Source organism: Gracilinanus agilis, chromosome 2, assembly GCF_016433145.1.
Source record: "Gracilinanus agilis isolate LMUSP501 chromosome 2, AgileGrace, whole genome shotgun sequence".
NCBI lineage: Eukaryota > Metazoa > Chordata > Mammalia > Didelphimorphia > Didelphidae > Gracilinanus > Gracilinanus agilis.
In genome coordinates, this window is record NC_058131.1 from 480,291,247 (window position 1) to 480,307,105 (window position 15,859).

A 15,859-nucleotide genomic window follows, 5' to 3' on the forward strand; every position below is an offset into this window, starting at 1 on the left:
TTTCCTTCCTTCCTTCCTTCCTTCCTTCCTTCCTTCCTTCCTTCCTTCCTTCCTTCCTTCCTTCCTTCCTTCCTTCCTTCCTTCCTTCCTTCCTCCTTTTCTCCCTCTATCCCTCCTTCCTTGCTTGCTCTGCACCCCCATTCTACTTCTTTCTTTTTCTTTCTCCTCTGGATAACTAGAGTTGCCCAGGAAGGTCCTCCCATTTTTTAATGGCATAGTTTTTTTTTGTGGTTTTTTTTATGTATATAAAATTTGAATGTTGGCTGAATTTTTTGACTGAAATAAAAAGATCAAATCACACAAGACCATTGTTTGCCCCACACTCAGGATCAAAGGATCTTAATTCTAGAGCTGGAAGAGACCTCAGAGCCACCATCTAGGTAAAAACCTTTACTGTTTATCTATGTCAGTATCATCCATCATTTGTAAGCTGGTTAAGTAAGAGGAAGGCAGTGACCCAGTCTGAGCACATTTCTTTGTAAATGGTTCTGAAATAAATGCTTTTTGATGATGATGGAGAAGGCTTCATTTAAATTGAATTCTAAGAAAATTTGTCTCTGTTAAGTATACTTAAGATCCTGGACTAGCCCAGTGGGACCCAAGTTGATAAACAAGGCAAGGCATTTCTCTCAAGGAGCTCACAATCTAGTAATGTAGATAAGATATTTACAAATACAGCTGTAATGCAAATGAGAATGTGATAAGTCAAGTCAATAAGTGTCTACTATGTACAAGGGGCTGTGCTAAATGCTGGGTTTGCAAAGTAGGGCAAGAGCCAATCCCTGTCCTCAAGAATCTCACAATCGAAGGATTGCATGCAAACAACTATGTACAAACAAGATAGTCAGGATAAAATTGGAGATAATCTCATTGGGAAGGCACTAGCGTCAAAGGAGGATTGGGAAAGGCTCTTTGCAGAAGGTGGGATTTTAACTGAGATTTGAAGGGAAGCCAAGGAAGGTAAGAGATAAAGATGAGGAGGAGGCAATTCCAGACATGGGGAAGAACCAGTGAAAAGACACTGGATATCAGAATATTGCTATGCTGTAAGACTGGAGGAATATGAGGAATACAGAAGATGGAAAGATTGACAGGATCTGATGTCAAGAGAAGTAAACAGAACAGAGAAAATATTATGTACAATGACTATAACAATGTGAACAGAAGGAATAAACCTGCCTTGCAAAACTATAAAACAAAAAACAAAGCATCAAGCTGGGCACTGAAGAATAAATATGAACAGATACCCCAGTTCCACTTCTTTGTAGAAGTGGGGGGTCTACTTTGTGTTTCATTGGCCATATTTTCAGACTTTTTGGTAAAATTTCTTATTAAAAATTTTTTTTTCTTTAAAAAATATTCCTTAGGGGCAGCTAGGTGGTACAGTGGATGGAGCACCAGTTCTGTAGTTAGAAGGATGTGGGCTCAAATTTGATCTCAGACACTTCCTGCTGAGTGATCCAATAACCACCTAACCTCAACTGCCTAGTCCTTGCCCTTTTGTCTTAAGAGTCTTTACTAAGACAGAAGGTGAGTTTAAAAAAAAAAAAAATATATATATATATATATATATATTATATGGAATAGCTCTCTGAGATGAGGAGGAAGAAGCATGTTGGGAGAAATTTTGGTATTGTAAAAAAAATTCAAAAGGTATAAATAAAAACTTATTTTTAAAAAAGTAAAGAGAAATTTGAGGAATCAGGAGATGGAGTATCTTATTCAAGGAATTTCAAGAATCTTTTTAAGGAGGTCAGAGTCACTGGATCTTAATCATACAAGACTAGAATAAAGAAAGGGGAGTAAGGTGTAAGCCTGGAAAGATAGAAGGGGCTAAGCTGAAAAGGGCTTTAAAAGTCAAACAGAATGATAAACTTGTAGGCAAGATATAGGTAATCTGGAAATTTAGGTCTGGAGTGGGAAGAGGGGTAGTGGTAAAGGAGTTCAGGGAAAGCTTCTTAGAAGAGTTTATTTTAGGAGGTAGCTAGGTGGCTCAGTGGATTGAGAGTCAGGCCTAGACATGGGAGTTTCTGGGTTCAAATCTGGCCTCCACCACTTCCTAGCAGTATAAACCCCATTATCTAGCCCTAATCACTCTTCTGCCTAGGAATCAATAAACAGTATTGATTCTAAGACAGAAGGTAAGGATTACAAAAAAGAAGAGTATTGTCATCTGGTAGAGAGCCTGGATGTGGGGGTGGCATCAGTTATACTAAGAACAATGGCATAGGGCTAGGAAAGGAAGAAACAAGTAGGGGAACTAGTTAGCTAATCACAGAGTGCTTGAAGGGAAGCAATGTGAGATTAAGGTAAAAAGGTATATTGGAAGGCCAAGAAGTTTAGAAAATAGCACATAAACTATGGAGTGCCAAGAAAGGCTTTTGGAAAAGTGGGTCTCTCAAAGTTGTGCATCAGCTAAGACACTGTACAAGGCAGAGATAGAGAGCAAAGAGTCTGGTTGAGTAGGTATTAAAGTTTAAAAAGTGTGTGTGTGTGTGTGTGTGTGTGTGTGTGTGTGTGTGTGTGTGTGTAGGAGACATTGTAATAACATAGCAACAGTAGAAGGACAATTGGGGCATGAACTAGGGCAGTAAAATGACCTTGGGAATCCTTGGGAATGAAAACAGTTTGAGATTAGGATTTAGTGATTAATTGATTGAGATTGGAGGGAGGAGTTGAAGATGACACCAAAATGTGAAGTAAACTCCCAGAAGAATGTAAATTCCTTGAGGGCAGGGGCTGTTTTTTTTTTTTTTTTTTTTTGTATTCTCTTTCTCTAGTTTGGTGCTTTGCATTTAGCCTGTTCTTAATGAACTTGAATTGAAATGAATTGAATTGAATGGGGTGGGGGCAGGGCGGGAGAATGATATTTCACCAACCTCAGAAGGTCTGGAACCCGGAGGAGCTCTAGTTTCCCTGGAGTGGGATTTTGTTTTGAGACCCGGAATTTAATAGGTGCCAGTAGCTTGAGCAATGTACGGAAGAGGAGAGTTGGCTATCTCTGACCCAGAGATCAAAGACCACAGATTTACAAATCAAAAGGACCTTAAAGAGACAAGTTGGGCCTTGAGGTCAGCTACATAGAGAATTGAAATCCTAGGCAAAGATGACTTCTGGAAGAGTAAGAGAATTGAGAAGATGAATCCCTTGACTTCTAGAAGTTGAAAGAGTGGGATGGAGGGCCATTTCCCAGGAACTGCCCAAGGTAAGGTAAGTAAGAGTTTCTGCTTCTGAAATGGAAAGGATTGGCATCCTAAGATGGTTCCTGGAGGAGGTGGGTCTGGCCGAGAGGGAAAGAAAGAAAAGGTGGTGGAATACAGGTGATGATTTACCGAGGAAGAGAATTGGAAGCCAAGTAGCTAGGTAATCTTGGGCACAAAAAGGGTTAAAACCAGACAGGAAAAAGCCCTGGGGAAAAGACTCTGCAGGGAACAATTCAGTCTTGCCTCCCCCACCGGGATGGGCTAGATAGGACCCGATGGAAGGCTCTTCCCTCTCTGGTGTTCTGTTGGTAAGCTGACTGCGGTGAATCTAAGGGGGAGGGGGCAGAAGGTTGACTCACCCCACCCCCATCCCCTTGGTTGCTCGGTTCTTTATTCTCCCGGTCACTTTCTTCCCTAGAGTAACCCCTCCCCTCAATACACACACGTAAAAAACACATATACACACGCATACATCTGACATCTTTAGCCCTGGCCTAGACCCTTGGGAGCTCCCTCGGGACTGTGGAGTCAGTGAACTTTGAGGAGAGTGGGGCTGTCCCGGGGAGCAATGATAGGGTTCGGAAGCCCAATTCAAGGCATACAGGGTGAGGACTCCTACGCAGAGATGGTGCTGGTAACTGGGGAGTTCTGGGGATGGGATGGGGACTTCAGTCCTCCACGGGTCACTTTTTCCTGGACTTCTAAAGCTGGAGACCTTCAGCTTCCTACTGGCTTCTTTGGAAGGCACTGGGCGAAGGTGGGGAGGGGGGCCGTGTGGGTATGGGTTTTTGGGAAAACTCAAGAGCCCCCAAGGTCCTTCGCCAATCAATCAAGTAGTCAGTTTCCAGACCCCAAGGCTCGGCTCTCCGCACCTCCCCCAGGGAGACGGGCTTGGCCTCAGACTTGCTCTGTTCCCTGACTTGGCCCACCCCCCACCTCCGCATTTTAGAAACTTTTTTTCTTTTTTTAATTAGAAATTGAGGTCTTCCAATTTGGGTAGTTTTCCTGCATGGTTTGGGGGTCAGTTGCTGAACTGCCACTTTAAGAAGTCCCGCTGATTTGAGGGTCCTGGGACAATAGCTATTATCACTTTAGCTTTGGAAGTGACCCCCCGAATCTACACTTCTTTCATCTTGAGACAAGAGCACTTGAGGATGGACTATTTCCTGGTGGGGGGAAGGGAGGAGCTTAAATCTTTTCACACACTCGCCAGTTGGCCGTGGATGGTTTGGTTCAGTGTAAAATGGCTCACTCCAGATTTGAAACCAGATCCAGTGTGAATATGGTGCCCAGCTGGGGAACCCAGACCCGGTGGGATTCCCGCCCTGGGATCTAAGTGTCCAAGGCAGAGAAGTTTAGAGCGAGAAGGTGGACCCTGGGACCAGGTACTGGGAGCCCTTGCAGGGCTTCAGGCTACAAGGTCAGTAGGGTGAAGTTCCCCCAATGTTCCAAACTGGGTGGAAGAAGGGTTCGTTTGAGTGGGGTGCATGCCGCTGCTGAGGCAGCTTGGGGTGTCTGGAGGTAATGCAGTGGGAGAAAGAGGAGGCCAGGTGAAGCACCGGAATGGGGTGGGCTTCATCCTTGGGCCCAGGAACCTCCGCCCCTGAAGGAGAACCCCCCCACCCCCACTTTTCTTTGCTGTTTTTGGGTTGGCATTGGGGAGAGAGAGAGGGGGAAGAAAGCGAAGGGAATTGTTTTATAAGGTTTTTCTCTTTCTTCCCAACCCCCACCCCAATGAAATCCCTTTCCCATCCAACACAATGAGCCTGAGCTTGGCCCCTCCCCAGTTTCTAGGATTTCTCCTGCCTGGAGATACTATCTTAGTACTTACTGTTGGAGCTGACTAGGGCCTTTAGAAGGTCAACTAGTCAACTCCACATTTTCTTAGATGATGCAACTCCCAAGTGACTAGGTCTCTCGTTGATATTCCTTCAGCCTGTTATGGGCCCTGGCTCATTCCCCACAACCTCCAACTCTTAGGCTGCTGGTGCTCAGGAGCAACTGATAATGGGCATTTGGCTTTTTCCCTTTCTTTCAATTTTTTTTTCTTCCTTTCTTCTCACCCCTTTAACTCCCCTTTGCCATCTATGCCTTAGGCCTGCCGGTGGCCTTCCTAGGCCCTCAGGGTCATAGAAAGGTGTGATTGATCTCTGTACTAGATTTTGGTTGTACTGTGTGTGGGAGGCTTCCATTTAAGAGCCTGAGGTCAGTCGGTGTCTGCCCTTCACCTCCCACACACTCCTCCATCCAGGCCGGGAGCCCCCATTTTCACAGGGTCAGTGTAGGACCTGCTAGCTTCCTTTGGAGGGAGAAAGAATAACTTCCTTAATATGGCAGTCACTCTCCTCTCTCCCTCTCCCAGGGAATGGGGAGACTTGAACAAGGGTCAGAACTGGGATAATCCATGATGGGGGGGAGTGGATAGAGACGAGGAAGGGTTGAGATCTCTCATTGCTAGGGTCCATGGGGTCACGAAGAGTCAGATTCGACTGAGTGACTGAACAAAACTGAGTTCCCTTTTGGATTTGATTGACCTCCTGGCCAGTTTGGAGAATGAATGAAAGAATAGACAATTATTGTGGGCTCCACACTGTCAGGCAGCAAGGTGGCTAGAGTGCTGGGACTGGAGTTAGGAAGACTTATCTTCATGTGTTCAAATCTACCCTCAGATACTTCCTGACTGTATGATCCTGGGCAAGTCACTTAACCTTCTTTACCTCAGTTTCTTCATTTGTAAAATGAGCTGGACAAGAAAATGACAAACCACTCCAGAATCTCTGCCAAGAAACTCCAAATGGGGTCATGTAGAGTCAGATGTGACTAAAACATTACTCAACAACTATAGCAATAACACTGTGGGAGATAAAGAGAGCCCCTACCTTTTCTCCCAGTGAGCTGAAAATAAGACATTACTGAAAGATACTCAACAAAATATAAGTTCCTTGAGGACAGGGGCTGGTTTTAGTACATTAATAAGTGCTTTTTGAATCTGATTATATACAGGGTGTTTACTATTTGGCTTAACAAAGCTAAAACCTACTAAGACTTTTGGGGACTCTTGGATTAGAAGCCAAAAGGGCAAGACACCACTGAGCTGGATAGAACAGGGGCAGGGTGGGGCAGGTCTACAGAAGGGAGATACTGAGGTGTGGGTCCAGTTCCCAGGCTTAATACGCACTTTTGGGTTAAGGGTAAAGTGGCTTTGGGAGCTCCTGGGATCTGATACACACTTGGCAAAGTTATTAGGAAGGACTTTTGCCCAATGACGATGCTATAGATTCCTTCCAACTTTGAGATTCTGCAAAATCCTAAATTCTTCCCCTTTCTCTTCACCTTCCTTCTTGTTTTTTTACCATCACCATGAGGAGTGTTGGGAGGAAAGAGGGAAAGGCTCATAGGTTAGCAGGACAGCAACAGCAAGGCAAACAGGGTGGATGCAGAGAACAAATTCTCACTTCAGAAGAACCTGGGATCTGAGTCCCTGAGGTACTATGTACACAGGCTTCCAACAGGGAAAGGGGGAGAGAGAGACACAGACAGACAGACAAGAATTTTGTCTGTGAACACATGAAATATTCAGGATGGCTGACCCCAGGCAGTCAGTCAACCAGCATCATTATCAGGTGCCCTACTATGTGCCAGACCCCGGACTAAAATATTGGGAATAGCAAGAAAGGCAAAAGATAGTCATGACTATCACAAGAACTCACAATCAAATGTGGGGAGAGAAGCAAACAACTATAGAGATACAAACATGTTCGAATATATTGGAAATATGACAGATACTATATAATATACATAGTATAATAATATGTATGTCACATATGCCTTATATCCTATAAAGATATATAATATAGTAAAGACTATATCCTAGGATTTATGACATAACATAACAAAATTTATATTATGTGCTGTACATGATATATAGCATAGAATGTAGAAAGTTTATATTGTGATTTTGGACATACTGTATATAACAGCATATATGTAAAATTTATATTATGTACTGTTTTAAACATACTGTATATAATATATAAAAATAGATACTGTTTTAAACATGTATGCAGTATATAATATACAGCACATATAAAATTATGCTGTTTTTACAAATACTGTTATATAATATACAACACAATATAAATATATATAATTTTTGTTATATGTGGCTTTTATACTGTTTATATACCATATAATAGAAAATTTATATACTGTTTTAAACATACTGTATATAATAGACAACATACATAAAATTTATAATACACACTGTTTTAAACATACTATATATAATAGGCAATATGTAATATATAAAATTTATATGGTGTGTTATATAAATCTAAGATAATATATATCCTATAATATATCCTAAAATAAAGTGGAAATAGGATTAAGTGGGGAATAATTAACACTTGGAAAGCCCTAGAATTAGGGGGGGGGGCGGCGGATCAGAAACATCTTTCTGGAAGATGGTGGAGTTTTATCTGGGACCTGAAGGAAGCCAGGGAAACTGGGAGGTGGAGATGAGGAGGGAGGAGAACCTTTTGGATGTGGGAAACAGTGAGTGATAATGCTCAGTGTTGGAGATATGGAGTATGATGTCCAAGGAATAGCAAGGAGGCTTCTGGCATCCTGGTTTAGTTCAGGACTGTGGCTTACTAGGCAACATTTACCATTCATACTCCTCAGCAGTAGTAGCCTCAGGAAAGTGAGGTGGTATAAAATTAGCCTTGTAGTCAACTCAGTTAAAATTCATTAAGCATTTACTGGGGACAAAACATTATATTTAAGGTTAACCTTGAGGAAGATTCCAATCTGTATTCTTCCCAATTCCATCCGTATATGTATATTTAGGAAAATTCCAACTGCTTGGACTCTCAACTCATTCTATATTCTGCAAGAGGCTTTTCTGGGTTATTTCCCATTCCTCCTCCTAACACACTGATAGCATCTTTCCTTTGAGCTCACCTTCCATTTACACTGTGTGTGTACACTGTGCCTTGTGTTTACATAGTTATTTGCATGTCACCTCTGACATTGGAATGTGAACTCCTTGAGGGTGAAGGACCCCGTTTTTGTCTTTGTATCCCCCAGTGTTTGGTGTGAAAGTTAAGTGTTTACTTAAGAAATGCTGGTTGACTTTTTGTAGTATCTTAGAAGGACTAGGAGGAGCTTCTGATGGAGCCTCTGAGCACAGCTTGTGTGATTGGGACATGTGGAGACTGATGAAAGTTTAAGGAACTGGGCTGTCTCCATTAGTGCTTGTGTGACCTTGGATAATGTCTCTGTGAACCATCAGTTTCTTTCTCTAAGATGGGAAAATTGGACTAGTTGATCCCTACCCACCCCTTAAAAAAAAACAAATCCCAAAATCTTTACCTTCTTCTGTCTTATAATCAATACTAAGTTTTGGTTCTAAGGCAGAAGAGCAGTAAGGGCTAGGCAATTGGGGGTTAAGTGACTTTTCCAGGGTCACACAGCAAAGAAGTGTCTGAGGTCACATTTGAACCCAGGATCTTCCATCTCCAGGCCTGGCTTTCTATCTATTGAGCCACTTTGCTTTCCCTAGAAATAATTTTTAACAATTGTATTATGACATTCTATAACCCAGATTCTCTCTTCCCTCCTTCCCCAAGGTGGTAAGTAATCCGACATAGGTTATACCAGTGCTGTCATACAATATATATTCCCGTATTACTTGTGTTATAAAGGATGACATATCTCACATGCAAGAAAAAATTGATAGAGGAAATAAAGTGAAAAATGGTATAGGTCAATCTGCATTCAGACTCTAATGTCTGGATAGCATTTTTCATCATGTGTCCCTTGGGCTTACCTTAGATGCTTGCATTGCTGATAATTTAATACTTCACAGCTGATCATTATACAATATTACTGTTACTGTATACCACTGATAGCGAACCTTTTAGAAATGGAATGTCAGGCTCTTCCCCTACCCCATCCCCTCATCAAGTGCCATGCCAGTTCTCCTCAGAGACCATGTGTGTCCCCCCCCCCAATTAGTGTTGATTGCACCCTGCTGCCTCACTTTACCCCACAGAGGGGGGAGGGAAAAAGCACTCCCATTGGGCTGCTAGGCAGAGGGACAGGGAGGGGATGTGAAAAAATGTCATCAGGCATAGTGGAGAGAGGGAAGGGAGAAGCGCTTCACCTGAGTCCCTCTGCCTTTCTAACTAACAAACCCTGGTGGGAAGGGTCTGGGAGGGCAGAGGGAGGAGGAGAAGGGCCACAGGCCCACAGAGAGGGTTCTGTCTACCATCTTTGGCACCCATGCCATAGGTTTGCCATCACTGTTGTATACTATGTTCTGACTCTTTACTTTTTTTAAGTACTTTTATTTTTTAATTTTTTAGAAAAAATTTTCCCATGGTTACATGATTCATGTTCTTGTTCTCTCTCCCCCCATACCCATTCTGTTTACTTTGCCAGTTCATAGAAATCCTTTCAGGTTTTTCCAAAATTGTCCTGTTTGTCTTTCCTTAAGACAATAGTATTCCATTATGATCATACATCACAACTTGTTCAGCCATTTTCCAATTGATGGACCTCCCTTTGGTTTCCAATTCTTTGTCACCACAAAAAGAGATGTCACAAATATTTTTGTACATTTGTATCCTTTTCCTTTTGCTGTGATCTCTTTGGGATATAGACTCTAGCGGTATTCCCTGGTCAAAGGGTATCCAAACTTTTGTGGTCTTTTGGGTGAGGTTCCAGATTGTTTTCCAGAATTTGCCAACTGACTCTTGACCCTTAGCACCTTACTGAAAGCTGATCTGGGCCACTAAATCTCATGGTCATTTCTTAGTCCTCATCCTCCTTGGCCTCTCTGTAACTTGTCATTATTGTTGCTCATTCTTCCTTCTCCCACCTGTTTGATTCTTCCCCATCTCCTTTTGGATCTTTTATTTTCTGATCCTCTTTGATTGAGTGTATCCTAAGGCCAATGCTGTCCTTTCTCTATGACATATGTTCTCTTGGGGTAATTTCATCAGTTCCAATGTTTATCAGATGAATCCTAGATCTTGATTTTTTCTGAATTTCAGTCGTGGAGGCGTCCCAAACTCAGCGTGCCTAAAACAATTCATCTTCTTAACTCACCCGAACATTCCCTTAAATAATAATAACTATCAGGACAGTTAGATGGCACAGTGGATAGAGTATCAGGCTTGTAGTTAGGAGGACCTGGTTCAAATCTGGTCTCAGACACTTCTTCCTAGTTTTGTGACCCTGGGTAAGTCACTTAACCCTTTTGCCTAGACCTTGCCTAGCTGAGTTTTTACTAAGTAGGGGTTTTACAAAAAAATAATCATAGGTAGCATTTTTGTACTGAGTGTTGTGCTAAATATCGCACAATTATTTTCCCCTTTTTTTGTAGTTGAGGAAACTGAGTCAAACAGATTAAGTGGTTTGCCTAGGGTAAATGTCTGAGATCAGATTTGAACTCTGGTCTTCATGACGCCAGCTCCAGCACTAATGCCAACTCATTCCAAACTTCCTTATTACTGTTAAGGGTACATAAACTATATTATAAATGTAATATAAACATCATAAACTCCACCTGGAAGGCACCTTAACAGAAGTTTTTCTCCCGTCTCTTAGAATCTTTCATTTCCTTCAAAGTTCAGCAAAAACACCAGCTTCTTCTGTAAGAGACCTTTCCTCCTCCCTCCCTTTCAGCTACTACACTCCCTTCTGTTGAAATTACCTTGTATTAATTTCATATGGATTTTGCACATTTATACACTTACAGTTTGTCTTTCCTCATAGAATGTGAATTTCTTGAGGGCAGAGAACAATGTATTTTTTACTTTGTATCCCCAGTACCTCATACAGTCCTTGACACAGTTGTTATTTAATCATGTTTGACTCTTCATGACCCCATTTGGGATTTTCTTGGTAAAGACACTAGAGTGGTTTGTCATTATCTTCTCTAGCTCACTTGATGGGGAAACTGAGGCAAAGAAGGTTAAGTGATTTGCCCAGGGTCACCCAGCTAGTAAGTATCTGAGGCCAGATTTGAACTTGACCCAGATGTCCTGACTCAGGGTTATTGAGTCTTCTTGACTCCAGTCTTAGTACTCTATCCATTGCACAGCTTAGCTACCCAACATGTGGTAGGCCATTAATTATAGATGATCGATTGATTGATTCTTTCTTTGGGGCTATTCTTAATTCTGGAGATCAGGAAGCCATCCCTGCTTCCACTCTTTATCTGAAATGCTATAGTGTACACGAGAGCACATGGTTAAAACACTCTACTGAAATGGGATATATGATCATCGAGGCAGCACATTGAAATGGAAAAGATAACCTGAATTTCAAGATAAAAAAAAACAACAACCTGTATTCAGAGAATATATATGATCCTGAGCAAGTCAGGTAACTTCTTTGAGCCTCAGCTTCTTCCATTTATAAAATGGGAATAATAATGGCTCCTTATCTCACCTAGAATCATAAATCTAGAACTTCAAGGGACTTAAAACACCAAAATTAGTTCACCCCCCCTCCCCCATTTATTATGTCAGTCCACATCAAGGTAGCTAGTTGGCTCAGTGGATAAAGAGCCAGGCCTGGAGATGGGAAGTCCTGGGTTCAAAATGGACCTCAGATACTTCCAAGCTATGTGACCCTGGGCAAGTCACCTAACCCCGTTTACCTCAGTTTCTCATCTGCAAAATGAGTTGGAGAAGGAAATGGCAAACCACTCCTGCATCTCTACCAAGAAAAGTCCAAATGGGGTCCCGTAGAGTCAGATGTGACTGAGACAATTCAACAAGCATTACTGCCCCATATCTGGGAAGGTCTTGAAGTCCTGAGTAGAAGATCCATTTATAAGGGGGTTGGTTGGGGGGGGCATGATAGCACCTCCCCATCTGAGCCTGCTCCTAGATAAGAGAAGAAAGTTCTGCTGTGTGCCAGTATGGGCTTCTTGAGGAAGGGAAAGGCTGACTTTAAATAGCACACTCCTGGATGAATGAGGGACTCTCCCTCTCTCCTCCCTGGTCCCATCTCCTCGCTTATGGAAAGATGTACCCCACCATCTCCCAGATCACTTGGCCAGCCCCTGATTCTCTTTGGGAAGCTATCAAGCCTCTGTGTGTTCCACCTGAATAATATTGACAATTATCTCTGCTTAAGAGAGTTGAGCTGCCCCCACCCCCTCGCCTCCATGGTTTCCACCATTCTTCGTTCTCTGTTCCCAGCTGTGTTCTAGTAACACTCAGCACAGTTGGGGCCCAGAGTTTCTCTCTCTGGGGCTTGCTGGGGCAAGTTGCTCTTTTTTTCCAGTTAGCTTTTGAGGACGACAGGGAGGCTTCACTGCCCCCTGCATAGGTCTGTCTTTGGAAGAAGAATTTTTTTAAGGCAGTAATTATTGGGGGTGGGGTGGGAAGCAGAGATGTGGGGATTATAGGAAATACCCCTAGTCCAGGAGCTCTGGGTTAGAATCTTGACTGCTACTTGCCTTGCTATATTATTTTAGGAATAAATCTTATCTCCTTGTGGGTTTTAGGTTACTCATCAGTAGAAAGAGAACGTTTGGGGCAATCTCTGAGGTAGGTTAGAGGCAGAAGACCTGGCATGAATTTAGCCTTTGCTACTTAGATCTTAGGTGACCTTGGCCAAGTCACTTCATTTCTTAAGGCCTTCTTTCCCAATATTGAAAATGAAAGGATTAGACTAAATGATCCATTAAGGTCCTTTTGGCCCAGGGATTCTCTGGCAGGGAGGTAATAACCTGAGGTTTGGGAGCCCAATTTTTAAAAAAAAATGCTTTGATAGCATAGGGTTACATCCTATATTTCAAAATAATTGGTTTCCTTTTGAGATCCTGTGCCTTGGCATTTTAAAAACATGACTTTGAGAAGAAGGGTCCAAGACTTGAAAAACGTTAATAAGAACTTCTAGGTTCTCTGGGTTCCTGGGTCCACTTTGAAAGCAAAGCCTTTTCAAAAGCTAGTCTCTTGAATCCCAGCTGTCAGGTGTTTGGACTTTCCAAAGGAAGAAAGGTGAACGGAGGTGCTAGCAGGAGAAAGAAATTACTTCTAAGCACCCATATACAGCTTCCTCCCTGACCCTTTGCTTTTCTTCTTCCCTGCAGAATGATCTCAAGGGCCCAGCTGGTGCAGAGTGTGCTCCAGGAGCTCCAGGAAGCAGCAGAATGCTTTGGCGTGGAAGGCCTGACCACTGCGGCCCTGGAAGCCAAGAAGACTCTCTCTTCTTTTTCTCTGCCCAATTGCCGCAGTGGGGACCAGTTCCAAGGTGAGATGGATGTAGACTCTGTGGCTCTCAGCCTTTATCCAGAAGATGCCCCTAAGAACATGCTGCCTCTGGCATGCAAGGGGAAGGGGAGCCGTCTGTTTGAGGCAGCCAGCGTGTTACTGTGGGGTGGGCCTGGCCTGAGCTCAGAGCTCCGGGCCCGAACTGTCGTGGAAATGTTGCTGAACAAACATTACTATCTGAAGGGCATGATTGACTCCAAGGTGATGCTTCAGGCTGTCCGCTATTCCCTTTGCTCAGAGGAGAGTCCGGAGATGACCAGCCTTCCCCCTGCAACTCTAGAGGCCATCTTTGACGTGGACGTTAAAGCTACCTGCTTCCCTGACAGCTTTGCCAATGTGTGGCACCTTTACGCCCTGGCATCAGTCCTCCAACATAATATCTATTCCATCTATCCCATGTGGAACCTCAAGATCAGGCCCTATTTCCACCGGCTGATCAGGCCCCGCTGCTGTAACCAGCCCCCCTCGACTCTGCACATCATGTGGTCAGGGCAGCTGTTGGCAGGCCAGCTGTTGGCCTGTCAAGTGTTCAAACCAGAGTATTTCTCTGCCGTAGTGGGGTTGGAGGAAGTAGAGGCAGAGGTGGCCAACCCTTCTCTGCCTCCTCCTCCAGTTCCCCCAGCAGAGACGCTGGAGCTGCTGAACCGAGACCCCCAGCTCACCTACTCTCATCTTCGAGAGCGGTACAGCATTACCAAGAGCACCTTTTATCGATGGAAGCGCCAGTCACGAGAACACCGCCAGAAGGCAGCAACCCGCTTTGTCGCCAAGCACTTCCTCCAGTCGTGTTTCCAGGACGGGAACATGATACCTTTGCAGCGTTTCCGCCAGATGTTTCCTGAAATCTCGAGGTCCACTTACTATGCCTGGAAGCATGAGCTTCAGGGTACCTCTGATGGTGGTGTAAGCAAGGATCCTGTATCTGGGGCACCCCTGGAGGTGGAGGAGCTGGAAAAACTGTCAGCAGAGGGGAAGAAGAGCTGTCCCCCAGACCCTGGCCCAATGGGGGTCTTCATGCAGGGAGCAAAGAGCTACCTGGAGCGCTGTATCTCCATGAACACGCTAGTACCCTACCGATGCTTCAAGCGCAGTTTTCCCGGCATCTCTCGGTCTACCTACTATAACTGGCGCAGGAAGGCTATCAAGGGGAACCCCAACTTCAAGACCCCACCACCCTTTTCAGGGGGGAGCTTTCATCCTCCCACTGGGGAAGTCTTACATCCTGGAAAGGGGATTCCCGTCAGGAAGGGGCTGGCTGGGGTGCGACCAAGTACCCGTGGGCTCTTGCCCCTGAAGCCTTCCCTAGCCAAGTGGCAGAAGCGACTACGCCGGGCTGCTAGGAGGCAGGTCCAGAGCGGGTACCTTCCATTCTGCCGATTCCGCCTCCGCTACCCCAGCCTGTCGCCCACTTCCTTCTGGCTCTGGAAGGGCACAGCCAAAGGCAAGCCTAACTCTCGCTTCAGCCTCCCCTCCCAGATCCCCAATAAGGAGATCCTAGGCACTGCAGGGAAAGCAGAGGTGAGAGGGAAACCAGTGGTGCCCAACCTCCAGAAGGAGGCAGCCCCCGGGGAGGATCGCTCTCTGGGTCCCTATCATGGCACCCTGTCTGGCTATGCAGTAGCAGGGGGTGGTGGTAGTGGGGGTGGTGACAGTAATGGCAATGGCCGGGTATTTGTTATGGATGTGATTGCCACAACCCAATTCAAGGCCCAGGCTAAGCTGTTCTTACAGCGCCGTTTTGAGTCAAAGACCTTCCCCTCATATAAAGAATTCAGTGCCCACTTTCCCTTCACGGCACGATCAACTTACTACATGTGGAAGCGAGCCCTCCATGACGGCCTTACTCTGGTTGATGCCTAAGGAGGGAAGGAAGGGACAGAGGAAGTGGCCCATGCAGGGAAAGCATGCCAGAAGCAGAGAGAGAGGAGCTAGTTTGGAGGTGAGCTGGCCTGGCCTGTTGCCCTACCAGGACCCCTTCAATTTGGTAGTGATCATTCCTCCCAAGAGAATTGGCTCTTCTTTCCCCTTCTGGCCCTGGTACAGAGTCCAAGGAAGTGCCTGGCTGCTTTGCCCATTTTGTCATTGTTGTGGCATGTAGGATCCCTTTTCTGTTTTGTAGTCTTTGTTATTCTTGTTTTTTATTTTCAAGTTCTGTGGGCTCTCCTGAAAAGGAGAATGAAAATGGTGGAGCAGATGTCTACTATGTTTAGGACTTTAGGGACTGGTGGAGAAGCCCTAGGGAAGGTGGGTTCCTTGACCCTGATGGTAGGAAAGGCTTATGTATCTCCACTTCTGCAGTTTAAGCAATCGTTTATTAGTTGTTCCCTCCAGAACTTCGTCCTCTGACAGAGCCTGTCTGAA

At 44.4% G+C, this 15,859-nt stretch overlaps 1 protein-coding gene across 1 annotated transcript; it reads left to right on the top strand.

Annotated features, from left to right (window-relative positions):
- Positions 1 to 13,318: 13,318 nt before the first annotated feature.
- On the top strand, positions 13,319 to 15,358 carry VRTN (vertebrae development associated). The gene has a single exon (XM_044662075.1). The coding sequence runs from the start codon at positions 13,319 to 13,321 to the stop codon at positions 15,356 to 15,358; it is 2,040 nt and encodes a 679-aa protein (XP_044518010.1).
- The last annotated feature ends 501 nt before the right edge of the window (positions 15,359 to 15,859 follow it).